The 12,602-nt window shown below is 50.6% G+C and overlaps 1 protein-coding gene across 6 annotated transcripts in view; it reads left to right on the top strand.

Annotated features, from left to right (window-relative positions):
* Fmnl3 (formin like 3) overlaps positions 1-12,553 on the top strand; it is a 71,029-nt gene extending 58,476 nt beyond the window's left edge. For 3 of the 6 annotated variants that reach the window (XM_070040588.1, XM_070040549.1, XM_070040578.1), the window contains 19 exons: positions 1,118-1,211; positions 2,545-2,619; positions 2,719-2,829; positions 3,396-3,545; positions 4,196-4,297; positions 5,750-6,029; positions 6,450-6,518; positions 6,605-6,729; positions 6,938-7,140; positions 7,795-8,029; positions 8,431-8,499; positions 8,629-8,709; positions 8,794-8,923; positions 9,488-9,648; positions 9,929-10,030; positions 10,351-10,443; positions 10,687-10,810; positions 10,942-11,058; positions 11,703-11,788. In XM_070040588.1, coding sequence (XP_069896689.1) covers positions 1,118-1,211; positions 2,545-2,619; positions 2,719-2,829; positions 3,396-3,545; positions 4,196-4,297; positions 5,750-6,029; positions 6,450-6,518; positions 6,605-6,729; positions 6,938-7,140; positions 7,795-8,029; positions 8,431-8,499; positions 8,629-8,709; positions 8,794-8,923; positions 9,488-9,648; positions 9,929-10,030; positions 10,351-10,443; positions 10,687-10,810; positions 10,942-11,033 — 2,296 coding nt within the window. In that variant the 3' untranslated portion in view covers positions 11,034-11,058; positions 11,703-11,788. Of the gene's footprint in view, positions 1-1,117; positions 1,212-2,544; positions 2,620-2,718; positions 2,830-3,395; positions 3,546-4,195; positions 4,298-5,749; positions 6,030-6,449; positions 6,519-6,604; positions 6,730-6,937; positions 7,141-7,794; positions 8,030-8,430; positions 8,500-8,628; positions 8,710-8,793; positions 8,924-9,487; positions 9,649-9,928; positions 10,031-10,350; positions 10,444-10,686; positions 10,811-10,941; positions 11,059-11,702 lie in introns of all 6 variants that reach the window. The other 3 variants (XM_070040596.1, XM_070040559.1, XM_070040569.1) reach the window with 2 other exon arrangements.
* The last annotated feature ends 49 nt before the right edge of the window (positions 12,554-12,602 follow it).

Genomic DNA, 12,602 nt, shown 5'->3' with positions numbered 1-12,602 from the left:
TGGTCTGCACAATTATTGAGGAAGCAAATCTTCCTCTCACCGTTCGTTCCTTCCTTCCTTCCTTCCTTCCTTCCTTCCTTCCTTCCTTCCTTCCCTCCCTTTCTCTCGCTCTTTCTCTCGCTCTTTCTTTCTTTCTCTCGCTCTTTCTTTCTCTTGCTCTTTCTTTCTCTTGCTCTTTTTCTCTTGCCCTTCCTTCCTTCCTTCCTTCCTTCCTTCCTTCCTTCCTTCCTTCCTTCCTTCCTTCCTTTCTTTCTTTCTTTCTTTCTTTCTTTCTTTCTTTCTTTCTTTCTTTCTTTCCTTCCTTCCTTCCTTCCTTCTTTCCTTCTTTCTTTCTGTTATGTTTTCTTTTGTTTTGTCAGTTGTAGGGCTTGAACTCAGGGCCTAGATTCTATCCCTGAGCCTCTTTGTGCTCAAGGCTAGTGCTTCACCACTTGAGTGAGCCACAGCACCGCTTCCCATTTTTGAGTGGTCAGTTGGAGAGAAGAGTTGTTCAGAGGGACTTTTCTACCCAGGCTGGCTTTGAACATCAATCCTCAGCTCTCAGCCTCCTGAGTAACTAGGATTACAGGTGTGAGCCACCCGCACCCAGCTTCTCTCACCTTTCTTTAAAAAAAAATTAATAAAACTTTAATCAAGGGTAGAAAAACTTGACAGTCCTCAGCAGTTTAACTCTTAGGTGATAAACCATCCCTCTTACCAGTTCTGAGCTTTGTCTTTATTTTTTTTTTTTGGGGGGGGGGGTCCAGTCATGGGGCCTGAACTCTGGGCCTGGGCACTGTCCCTCAGCTCTTCAGCTCAAGACTAGCGCTCTACCACTTGAGCCACAGCGCCACTTTCGGCTTTTTTCTTTTTGCTTATGTGGTGCTGAGGAATCGAACTCAGGGCCTCATGCATGCAAGGCAAGTGCTCTACCACAAAGCCACCTTCCCAGCCCCAGCTTTGTCCTTTTTTAAAATGTATATTCTGTTTTGGCTGTACTGGGATTTGATTCTGTCACCTTTCTAAAGCCTACCCTTTTCCTCACCACTGAGGCTGGATCTACCTTACAGAACAACTCCGCAGTTGTGGACATGAACTGTGTGGTGGCCTGATTAAGGTGCTAATCTTCCTTCCTTAGGACCAAAGCTCTGGTCTTGGAACTCCTGGCAGCTGTGTGTTTGGTGCGAGGAGGTCATGAAATTATTCTTGCTGCTTTTGACAATTTCAAAGAGGTCAGTCTCCTGCTGGCATGTTTCTATGTAGGAGTAGGGGGGCAAACGGGGAGAAGGCAGGGAGCCAGATAGGTAAGCACCATTTCTTAGGATTTCCAGTGATTTTAACATCTCTGATTGGCTAAGTAGCCTGCTTCCCAGAGCAGGAACAAAAACTAAAGCAAAATCAACTTCAATCCCGTTAGGTCTCCTGGCAGGAAGCCTGCCAATTAGCTGGCTAAGAATGAATGTTCTGAGCTATAGTGCAGTGATCCTAATCTAATGGCCATCAGAATTACCAGAGGAGCTTGTTAAAAGTGTGTAGACCTCTTTACCCCTCTTCTGACCCACTGGAGCCTGGGCATCTGCTCTTTACAAGACCCCCCAGGCAGTCCTCCTGCTGTGAACCCACTGGAGGGACCTAGTTTACATAGGAAAAGGATGTCTCCTGGGCTGTTGATATAACCATTAGTGAGGGGAGAGAGAACTCCTGTGTGGAATTTCCCCAGCTCCCAGACTACCCTTGCAACCACAGTGCTTCAACACACTGTGGGATTCCTCGACATCAGCCACAGCTGTCTTCCCACCCCTTCCTCTACTCTGGACCTCTTTCCTCGCATCCATTGTTCAATCCAGGAAACAGCTCTTCCTCCTTGAAGCTCAGGGGCTCTGAGGAGCCCTTGGACCCCTCTCAGTAGAGGGCTTTCCTGTGCTAGTCCCACCCCTGTGGATCCCTGGGACCTCAGTCTCTTGCTTCAGTCATGGTGGAATCCCTCCTTTTAACTTTTTTTTTTTGTCGGTCTTTTTTTTGTTTTGTTTTGTTCAGTCCTAGAGCTTGAACTCTGGGCCTGGGTGCTGTCCCTGAGCTCTTCAGCCCAAGGCTAACTCTCTACCTCTTGAGCCACAGCACCACTTCTGGTTTTCTGGTGGTTAACTGGAGATAAGAGTCTCATGGGCTTTCCTGCCTAGGCTGGTTTTGAACAGCGATCCTCAGATCTCAGCCTCCTGAGTACTAGGATTACAGGCATGAGCCACTTGTACCCAGCCCTCCTTTTAACTCAGACACATCAGATCTCCCCATTTCCCCTCGTAACCTGACCAGAGGCACCTAATACCCAATCCAAGGGCACAGGCTTTACTTGGTTCGGGATGGTAGGAGACCAGATACCCAGGGCCAGATTCCAGGTTCCCAGTTTTCTTTTACAGTGTTCAAAATGGATCATTCCCTAGATAGAGTTGTGGTTAAACTTAGTCAGAACCGGTGCTTTTGTCATAACGCTGCTGGAAGCCATAGTTCAGGGGTTTGGGTTCTGTGTGGAGCAGATCCTTTCCCTGAGAAAGTTTGCTGGTTCAGGTGTGCAAGGAGCTGCATCGATTTGAGAAGCTAATGGAATACTTCCGGAATGAAGACAGCAACATTGACTTCATGGTGAGGAACTAGGCCAGTGCATACCCATCAGAAAGAACTATGAGCTTCTTAAGGTCAGGAACCATTTTGACTGTATTTTGATATTCTGCCCTTTCCCAGGTGGCCTGCATGCAGTTCATCAACATTGTGGTGCACTCAGTGGAAGACATGAACTTCCGGGTCCACTTGCAGTATGAGTTTACCAAGCTGGGGCTAGAGGAGTTCCTGCAGGTGAGCTGGTCGAGGTCCTGATCAAGTAAAGCATTTGGAGATAGAGAATCTTAGACCCAGCACAAAGAATGCTTAAAGCCGAGCATTGGTGGCTCACGCCTGTAATCCTAGCTACTCAGGAGGCTGAGATCTGAGGATGGCGGTTCAAAGCCAGCCCGGGCAGGAAAAGTCCATGAGACTCTTATCTCCAATTGGCCACCAGAAAGCTGGAAGTGGCACTGTGGCTCAAGTGGGAGAGTACTTGCCTTGAGCTGAAGAGCTCAGGGACAGTGCCCAGGCCCAGAGTTCAAACTCCATGACTGACCAAAAAAAAATTTAATATTATTTTCTTTTTTACAAGAATCTAGTCCTGGATACTTCTAAAATCTACTTGTCTTCTCTGGGACTCAGGACCTCCTGCAGAGAGCTCTCCAGTCCGGTAACTTCATTGGAACCAGACTCTAATATGATGCTGATTGTGTGTTCTAGGAAGTGGTAGTGGGAGACGATGAGAATGAAGATTTTCCAGGAGCCCCTTCAGTCCTCTGCTAGCTCCCTCAACTACTACTCTCTTTGCTTTTCCCCAGAAGTCAAGGCACACGGAGAGTGAGAAGCTGCAGGTGCAGATTCAGGCATATCTGGACAACGTGTTTGATGTTGGGGGATTGTTAGAAGATGCTGAAACTAAGAATGTAGCCCTGGAGAAGGTGGAAGAGCTGGAGGAGCACGTGTCTCATGTAGGTGGTCTCTTTTGCTGTTCAAGCTAGTGTTGAGGGTGGGGGATGGGCATCATTTAAGTTCCAGAAATCCTGAGCTGATCTACTTGTCTCCATACTAAGCCTCAAGAAGGCTTTAGAACCATCAAGGCTCTGGCTTGATTCACTGGACTCCTTACTGGGACACATACATACAGTGGCCTTCATGCTGGGCATTAGGTGACCTCAGGCTGAGGACACCACCACTTGCCTTGTATCTATCCATTTTGGTTTCTTTTCTTTTTTCTTTTTTGCTGGTACTGGGGCTTGAACTCAGGACCTTTCACTTAGTTGGTTTGCTTGTTCACAGCTGGCACTGGACCACTGAGCCACACCTCAAGTCAGGCTTTTTGTTGGTTAATTGAAGATGGACTCTCTTAGACTTTCTGCCTACATTGGCTTCCAAACCACAATCCTCCTGGTCTCAGGCTCTTCAGAAGCTAGCATTGCAAGTGAGCCACGGGTGCTAAGCTCTGTTCCTATTTCATGTATATTAGACCCTGGCCCATGAGTTTCATAGGGAAGCCGCTTGCCCTTGTAGCATTATGGTGGGGGTGCCCAGGTCCTGACTAGGTGTCAGGCTATCCTGGGTGCCCAGGTTTTAACATAATCCTGCCTTTCCCATCTTGCAGCTCACAGAAAAGCTTTTGGACCTGGAGAATGAGAACATGATGCGGGTGGCTGAATTGGAGAAGCAGCTGCTGCAGCGAGAGAAAGAGCTGGAGAGCATCAAGGTTCAGTAATCTGGGGAAGAGAGGACCTGGGCTCCATGGTCTGGGGCCTTGCTTTTCTTTCCTCAGTTATGGTGGGCTGATGATTTTACCCATATTTTTGTGCCAGTCCTGGCACTTGAACTTGGGGTCTGGGCACTGTGCCTGAGCGTTTTTAGTCAAGATAGTGCTCTACCACTTGAACCACAGCTCCATTTCTGACTTTTTTGTGGCTAATTGGAGCTAAGAGTCTCATGGACTTTCCTGGTCAGGGTTGGCTTTGATCTATAATCCTAAGAATCCAGCCTCCTGAGTTGTTAGGATCACAAGTGTGAACTGCTGCTGCCCCAAAATAATCCTTTTTTTTTTGGGGGGGGGGGGCCAGTTGTGGTGCTTGAACTCTGGGCCTGGGCACTGTCCCTGCGCTCTTCAGCTCAAGGCGAGCGCTCTACCACTTGAGCCACAGCAACACTTCTGATTTTCTAGTGGTTTGTTGGAGAGTCTCATAGACTTTCCTACCTGGGCTGGCTTTGACAGCGATCCTCAGATCTCAGCCTCCTGAGTAGCTAGGATTACAGGCATGAGCCACCGGCACCCGGCTAATAATCCCATTTTTTAGCTGAAGAAGGAAGCTGAAAACAGAGTGGGCCAGACAAACTGGGTGAGAATGGATGTGGTACCCATAAGCATCCCTGGACTCTTCAGGCGAGACTGCCTTCTTCATGTACTCCCTCATCCCTGATTACAGAGCAGGATCAGAGTAGCCCATTACTCTGACTTTTTCTTAGGTTCTACCAGGCATCCTAGATTAGAAGGTCGGGGGTTCATCATATTTGTCCCTTTTTTGGTCTCCTTGCCTACCTTGTTACTGGTTATAAAGCCATGCCTCCACCTTTGTTTTCTTCTGGAGGAATATGATTATACTGGCTCTGTTGCTACACACACACACACGCACACACACGTATGTGCATACATATGTATGTATTTGGGCACATGTGTACATGTGGATATATTTGTGTGTTTATATATGCACAGCCCCTGTTAAATACAGAGCTATGAGGGTCTAGAGATGGCTCATACAAGGCCTGTCCATGGGGCTTCCAAATGAATGATATACCATGGCCAAATGAAAAAAAAAAACAGTAGTGTAGTGAGAAGCAAAAAGTTATGGGGAGAGCAGCAGTGTCAGACTGTCAGTGGTCCAAAGGGAGTGTTTCTCAGGGGGATCCTTTTCCCTGGGGGTTTGAGTGGCCTTAGCAATGAGAATAGACTGGAGCAGGAAGGAAGGACTCATCCAGGTACTAGTGGAGGCAGGCCAGTTCTTCTTCTTATCTCTGCTCCCCACATGGAATTGTGCTTTTCTGAATACCTTCATAGATCCGTTGGTCCCTTGGGTAGGAATTCTCATTCCTTGGTAGCAGCAGCTGTTGTGATTCTAAACCCCGCCCCCCACCCACTTTCCTCAATGGCTGATAGGAGACATACGAGAACACAAACCACCAGGTGCATACCCTTCGGAGGCTCATTAAGGAGAAGGAGGAGGCCTTCCAACGCCGATGCCACTTGGAGCCAAGTGCCCGGGGCCTGGAGTCTGTGGGTGGAGAGGTCCTGGCCAGGATAGGCCCTGCAGAGCTGAGTGAAGGCATACCACCCTCTGACCTGGACCTGCTGGCTTCAGCCCCACTGGCTGAGGAAGCCCTTCCTCTGCTCCCTCCACCAGCTCCACCTTTGCCTCCACCCCCTCCTCCATTACCAGGTAACCAAGACCTCTGAGCTGGGTGGAACAATGTTTTTATGGGAGCCAAATGTGTAGTCAGTAGTGTCTTCCTGGAAGAGTAGCTGGGAGATTGCATCATTTGAGGGCTGGCAGGATAGGAAGTGAGGATGAGAAGGCTGAGAGTAGAAGCAGACATAAAGCAGCACAGGTTACTAGTGGAGGAGTGGGAGGATCAGAACCTGCTTCTAAGATCTTCAAGATGTTGCTCCTAATTCCTCTGAGATCAGCCAAGCAGAGGCTTAACTGAAATGGTCTGAGACTAGCTTGAGCTGTTATTAAGGACTCCTGGGAGTAGCCTGAGCCGATTCCACACAGGGTGGAATATGGACAGGCGGTGAGGGTGGCCTGGGAAGAGATTCATGACCCTGTGGACCAATGTACCATTCCTTTTTCCTCCAGACAAGTGTCCCCCAGCCCCACCTCTCCCTGGTGCTGCTCCCTCAGTAGTACTGACGGTGGGCCTGTCAGGTGAGTCCCCAGGGTGCTGGGCAGGCTGGTGATACAAGGAAAATGTATCCTTGGGCTCTGCCTTACTGATCATCTTTCTAAACTAGCCATTCGCATTAAGAAACCTATCAAGACCAAGTTCCGGCTACCAGTCTTCAACTGGACAGCACTGAAGCCCAATCAGATCAGTGGCACTGTCTTCAGTGAGCTTGATGATGAGAAGATCTTGGAGGTGACAGGGTTTAGGGCCTAGAGGGCTGGGGGTTGGAGACTAGGCTGCTCTTTTAGCCAGGTCTCCTGGACTTGGAAAAGCCCTCAACCAGAATGGGTCAGTTCCAATTCTGTCCTGCAGGAGCAGAGTTGGGCCCATGCTGGGCATGCTGTCAGTGCTCTCACAGTGTGAGACTGAATCATTGTCCTTTCTTACGTACTTCTGCCAGGACCTGGACCTGGACAAGTTTGAAGATTTGTTTAAGACGAAAGCCCAGGGCCCTGCTCTTGACCTCATCTGCTCCAAAAATAAGACAGCACAAAAGGCTGCCAGCAAGGTGACCCTCTTAGAAGCCAACCGTGCCAAGAACCTGGCCATCACCCTGCGCAAAGCTGGCCGCTCAGCTGAGGAGATCTGCAGGGCCATCCACACGTGAGGCTCCCTCCCCTGAGGCCTTGGGGCCCCAGACAATCAGCAACCTATTTATCCACTGAAGAGTTGGCTTTTCCCAGTTTCTAGGGTTCCTGACGGAACTTTCTCACACACTTCAGTCATCCACTGGGCAGAACTTACTGCATCTGTGCTGTGTCAGACACAGAATGAGGAGGTACAGATTCAGCCCAGGCTTTTACCCAGAGAATTCTTAACTGGTGGGAACAGTGCAGTAACACCAAGCAAATATCACCAGGCTGGTAGGATATAGATAGGAGAGGCAATATGGCTGAGTTTGGTCAGGGTGGAGTAGTCCTTCCTAGAAGAGGTGCTGTCTCAACTGGGACTGAAGGAAGTACACAGGTTAGTGCAGTTCAGGCCCAGAGGAAGGAGCCTGGTACTTTGGATACTAAAAACGAAATGTGATAGGAAGTTACAGGCAGGGCAGACAGTAGACAGAAGTCATCCAAGTGTTAATACTTAACCATACGTACAGAGGGAAGTTATTGAAAGGCTTTTAAACAGAAGCCTGGAACATTCCCCACGATCATTGCTGTGTACTCTGCATGACTTCCCCACCCCTAACTGATTTTTCTAGGGATGAGGGGAATGTGGACAAATGCCAGGTCTAAGGTGGTCCTCTTTCCTACACAGGTTTGACCTGCAGACACTACCAGTGGACTTTGTTGAGTGCCTGATGCGCTTCCTGCCCACAGAGGCTGAGGTGAAGCTGCTGCGACAATATGAGCGTGAGCGGCAGCCTCTGGAAGAGCTTGCAGCAGAGGACCGCTTCATGTTGCTCTTCAGCAAGGTGGAGCGGCTCACCCAGCGAATGGCCGGCATGGCCTTCTTGGGCAACTTTCAGGACAACCTGCAAATGCTCACACCGGTATAGCCCCCACCCAAATCACAGACCCCCACTGCGACCTATCTATCATCCCATTCCATCCCTGCTGGTCATCTTCCCTACTAGTCTTTTTTTTTGGGGGGGGGGGGTCAGCTTGAACTCTGGGCCTAAACTATGTCCCTCAGCTCTTCAGCTCAAGGAGAGTGCTCTACCACTTGAGCTATAGCGCCACTTCCGGTTTTCTGGTGGTTTATTGGTGATAAGAGTTTCACCGACTTTCCTGCCCGGGCTGGCTTTGAACCACGATCCTCAGATCTCAGCCTCCTGAGTAGCTAGGATTACAGGCGTGAGCCACTGGCGCCTGGCTTCCCTGCTAGTCTTTATAGCCACTCCAATTTTACCTCCCTCCCAGCCTGGGTGACTCTGTTCATCTCTTCTTCTAGCAACTGAATGCCATCATCGCGGCCTCAGCTTCAGTCAAGTCCTCACAGAAACTGAAGCAGATGCTGGAGGTAGGGAGAGGAGATAAATAGGGTGCTGTTGGTTCCCATGTACAAGGTAGGGGCCTGGGGTGATATGGAGAAGAGGAAGTAGCCTTGGAGCTTGGTCTGAACTACTCACCCCTCACATTTTATGGACAGATCATACTTGCACTGGGGAACTACATGAACAGCAGCAAGCGAGGAGCTGTGTATGGCTTCAAGCTCCAAAGTCTAGATCTGGTAAATGGAGGGACAGCATGGGCGGGAAGCTAGGTAAGCAGTGGTAGAGCAGCATGTTCAGCTCTCTGCTCCCCTCCCTCACAGCTCCTGGACACAAAGTCCACTGACCGGAAGATGACACTTCTCCATTTCATCGCCTTGACAGTGAAGGAGAAGTACCCAGACCTAGCTAACTTCTGGCATGAGCTACACTTTGTGGAGAAGGCTGCAGCAGGTGAGGGGAGCCTGGCTGGGTGGCCCTGCCCTCTCATCCAGCCTAGGACAATCCCTGGAAGCTATGAGAGGGAATGCTTGGTTCCATTTGTTTCTGGCTTTTGTTATCTTCTTTCTGACAACTTCAAAGCTTTCCGAAGGAGCCACCCAGAGTCCTCCTAAGCCCAGCCCAGCCCTGGGAGTGGGAATAGGAAGGGGAGCAAGGGCTTTACTCCCATCCTCCATGAAGTGGTCCAGAGACAGCATTTGTCTTGAACACATGCAGTGTGATTCTAAGAACTATAAATGTCCTCCATAGACATAGGGCACTTGTTTCTACCACAGCTGCAAAAGCAGATACAAGCCTAAAACAGCTGCACTGTGAAAACCAGCAGTTCCCCCTTGATTTTGTTCTTTGGGGTCTTGAGCTCATAGCTTCCATTTGTTTCCCCTGCCTCTTAGAACTCAACTGGCTGGGTACATGTCCACATGGGTGTGAGACCCCAAGGGCGCCTGTGTCTGGGGGAGGGCAAGGTTGTGGAAGCCTTGGGCCGGTTTCAGCCAGGCCTCTGGTGGGTGACTACAGTGTCCCTGGAGAACGTGCTGCTAGACGTGAAGGAGTTGGGCCGGGGTATGGAGCTAATTCGGCGCGAGTGCAGCCTTCATGACAACAGTGTCCTTCGGAGCTTCCTCAATACCAATGAAGGCAAACTGGACAAGCTCCAGCGTGATGCCAAGACAGCTGAGGTAAACAAAGGCTGGGGGGGGTGGGAAGAGCCAGGACCAAGGCACTAGATCCAGGTAGGTCTCCAACTCTTGACAGGCTGTATGTAGGAGGAAGACAATGCTTTAGAGGTGACCATCGTGGCTAGAGATTGAGAGCTTTGGGGAACTTACATTTTTTCTAGTTCAGAAGCTCAGGTGGTTGATTTTCCAGCTTTTGGCTCCAGGCTCTGCTTTCATGTCTCTAGTGTGCTAGTTGAATTTCTGCCTACCAGGCTTATCCCTCCGCCCATCCCTTCCTTAGGAGGCCTACAATGCAGTTGTGCGCTACTTTGGTGAGAGTCCCAAGACCACACCTCCTTCTGTATTTTTCCCAGTATTTGTCAGATTCATTCGTTCTTACAAGGTAAGCTGTAGAGTTTTTAATGAGGTCGGCTAAGGCAAAATTTACTGGGGGAGAGCACTTGGGCTTCAGCTGTGGGCTGTTCTGGGGAGAGAGCAATGGAGGACAAGGAGGGCTGGTGACAGGCCTCTTAACTGTGAACTAGTAGGCAGGGTGGGGGCCCGGGCCCTTCCTGTCATTGTTTGGGGCAGGAAGTGCCCCTCCAGAGTGTGGCCACCTGGGGTTAGCTGATCCCACTGCCACCTACTCTCCACCCTCGATGTTTTAGTCCCTCCTCTCCCAGCGTGTGTGTGAACCTCACCCTCCACCCTTGTGGTTCTTAGGAAGCAGAACAAGAGAATGATGCCCGGAAGAAGCAGGAGGAGGTAATGAGGGAGAAGCAGCTGGCTCAGGAAGCCAAGAAGCTGGATGCCAAGGTGGGTGGAACCAAGAGCTGGCCTGGAGAAGGCAGCAAACAAAGAACTGGGGGCTGAGGAGGAACAGAGGCTAGAAAAAAGATGGAAAATTGGAACAGATTCCCAGAGGGCCCGGGGATTGAAGGCCAGAGGGATTGAGGGGGATTCCCAGCAGTGCAGAGGTATTCTCAAACTGAATCTTGGGACAGGAACCAGTCCCCTGTCAAATTAGTGAGTTCCTTCCCCCTCCAATGTTGGCCCTAGACTCCATCCCAGAGGAACAAGTGGCAACAGCAGGAGCTAATTGCAGAGTTGAGGCGGCGCCAGGCTAAGGAGCACCGGCCTGTTTATGAGGGAAAGGACGGTACCATTGAGGACATCATTACAGGTGGGGTCTTGCTCGTCCCAGGACCTACCCATTGGGCCCAGCTCCCAGAGCCCAACCTAACCCCTCAGGCCTTCCTCCCACTCCCCCATCCCCATGAGGCCTGACGGCTGTGTCTCTCTCCTGGGCCACAGTGCTGAAGAGTGTCCCTTTCACGGCCCGTACTGCCAAGCGGGGCTCACGCTTCTTCTGTGATACAGCCCACCATGATGAATCAAACTGTTAACCCCCAAGCCTGGGGCCCCTGACAGGTACCAGGCACCACAGCTGCCCCCTCTGCATGCCCGCCTTCCTCAACTACAGGAACTCTCAGGCAACTCCTGCATGCCTTGGAAGCATCCTGTGTCAGCCTCCTAGCAATAGGAACACCTATTTCTTGCATGCTCCATGCTCTGAGAAGCATGGCTTATTTCCTGCATGTGCCCTTGGGGAAATGGTCTCTCTCTCTCTCTCTCTCTCTCTCTCTCCCACTAATGCTGTCTCCTGGCTTCTACTAAGACTCAGACTCAAGTGATAGTGAATTGCCAGGCCAGGGAGCTGTGCCAGAGCAGGCAGGACCAGGCCTGTGGTTATGGACTGCTAAAGCTCCATTCCTAGGGCAGGGATCCTTAGGCTTCTCCAAAGAGTTCAGCAGTAGCCGCTGCCAGGGACGGTCAGATATCACTTGAGCTCTGCTTCTTGACATCTGGTTGGCCTGGGGTCTCTTCCTGAGTTTACTTTGTCTCTGTGCCACAGCCTCTTTTCACCCCACCTCATCTTCTGGAAAAACAAAAAGAGCTATCCATCTCTCCATCAGGCCAAAGTCTCTCCAAGCTCCTCCTCATCTCCACTGCTTGCTGCTTCCCTGCCCTGCTCAGTCTTCTGCTCCTTCACAGGCCTCTTGTCTTCCCCACAGGCCTCCGCCACCAGCCTGTTGTTGTTCGCCACCAAGCCAGGAGTGCTGCACCATTCAGTGTACACCCTCGGGCCCCAGGCCCCCACTGAGAGACCCGACCCTCTTGGAAGCAGAAGCACTTCAACTCTTGAGTTCTCCAAGTCTAGACAAGGAACCTGACCTGAAGCAATGGGCCTGGCAAAAGGCTGTGCTGTGCCATTTTACACACTTGGTCTCTGGGGTCCTGGCACTTCCTTAGTGCCTCCCATGCTGCACTTTGCCCCATAGTCCTCATTTCCTGGAGGGTCAGTTCTGAGCTGGGAAAAACCACTTCCAGCATAGTCCCCCAGGCTCCTCTCCCACTAGAGTTCCATGGGATAAGAGAACTGTATCCCCCCCTCTTTTTCCCCCCTTTTCTTTGGTCTAGAAGTTCCAGGCTGAGGGAGTTCTGGGGACTCTGCCAGTCTCAGATATCTCTTACCAAAAGCAAGGCTATGCTATGCCTGGGCCCTGCCACACACAATCTGCTATCCTCTTGAGATAAGGGTAGAGGAGCTATGTTAGGCCCAATGCCCTTCCCCTTGGCCCTTCCAGGCTAGGCAAACACTGTCCTTGTGAGGTAGCTGAAGAGTAGAGGTGCTCTCCTGCACTACAGCAAGGGTGTGCCAACAGCCCATGTCCTGTCTTCAGCTAGGTGGTTTCTGGCAGGGGATAGCACATGGAGCATCTTCACACACTATTTTACTCAGTTCCCTATCAGCTTCTTCTGAGCCCTTGGAAGGGAATGCGGGCCATCTTTTTGTACATGTACCAATCCCTTCTCTCTTGTACATAAACCTCAGACCTTCCTTCTCAACAAAGGCTTAAAGCTCCATGCTGACTATGTCTCTTCTTTCTGAGCTTGGGAATCTAGGGATGGAA

The sequence above is a fragment of the Dipodomys merriami genome, unplaced genomic scaffold, assembly GCF_024711535.1.
Source record: "Dipodomys merriami isolate MVZ:Mamm:240054 unplaced genomic scaffold, mDipMer1.0.p SCAF_10, whole genome shotgun sequence".
Classification (NCBI taxonomy): Eukaryota; Metazoa; Chordata; class Mammalia; order Rodentia; family Heteromyidae; genus Dipodomys; species Dipodomys merriami.
Note: the sequence above shows the minus strand (reverse complement) of the source record. Positions and strands in the feature narration are given on the sequence as shown.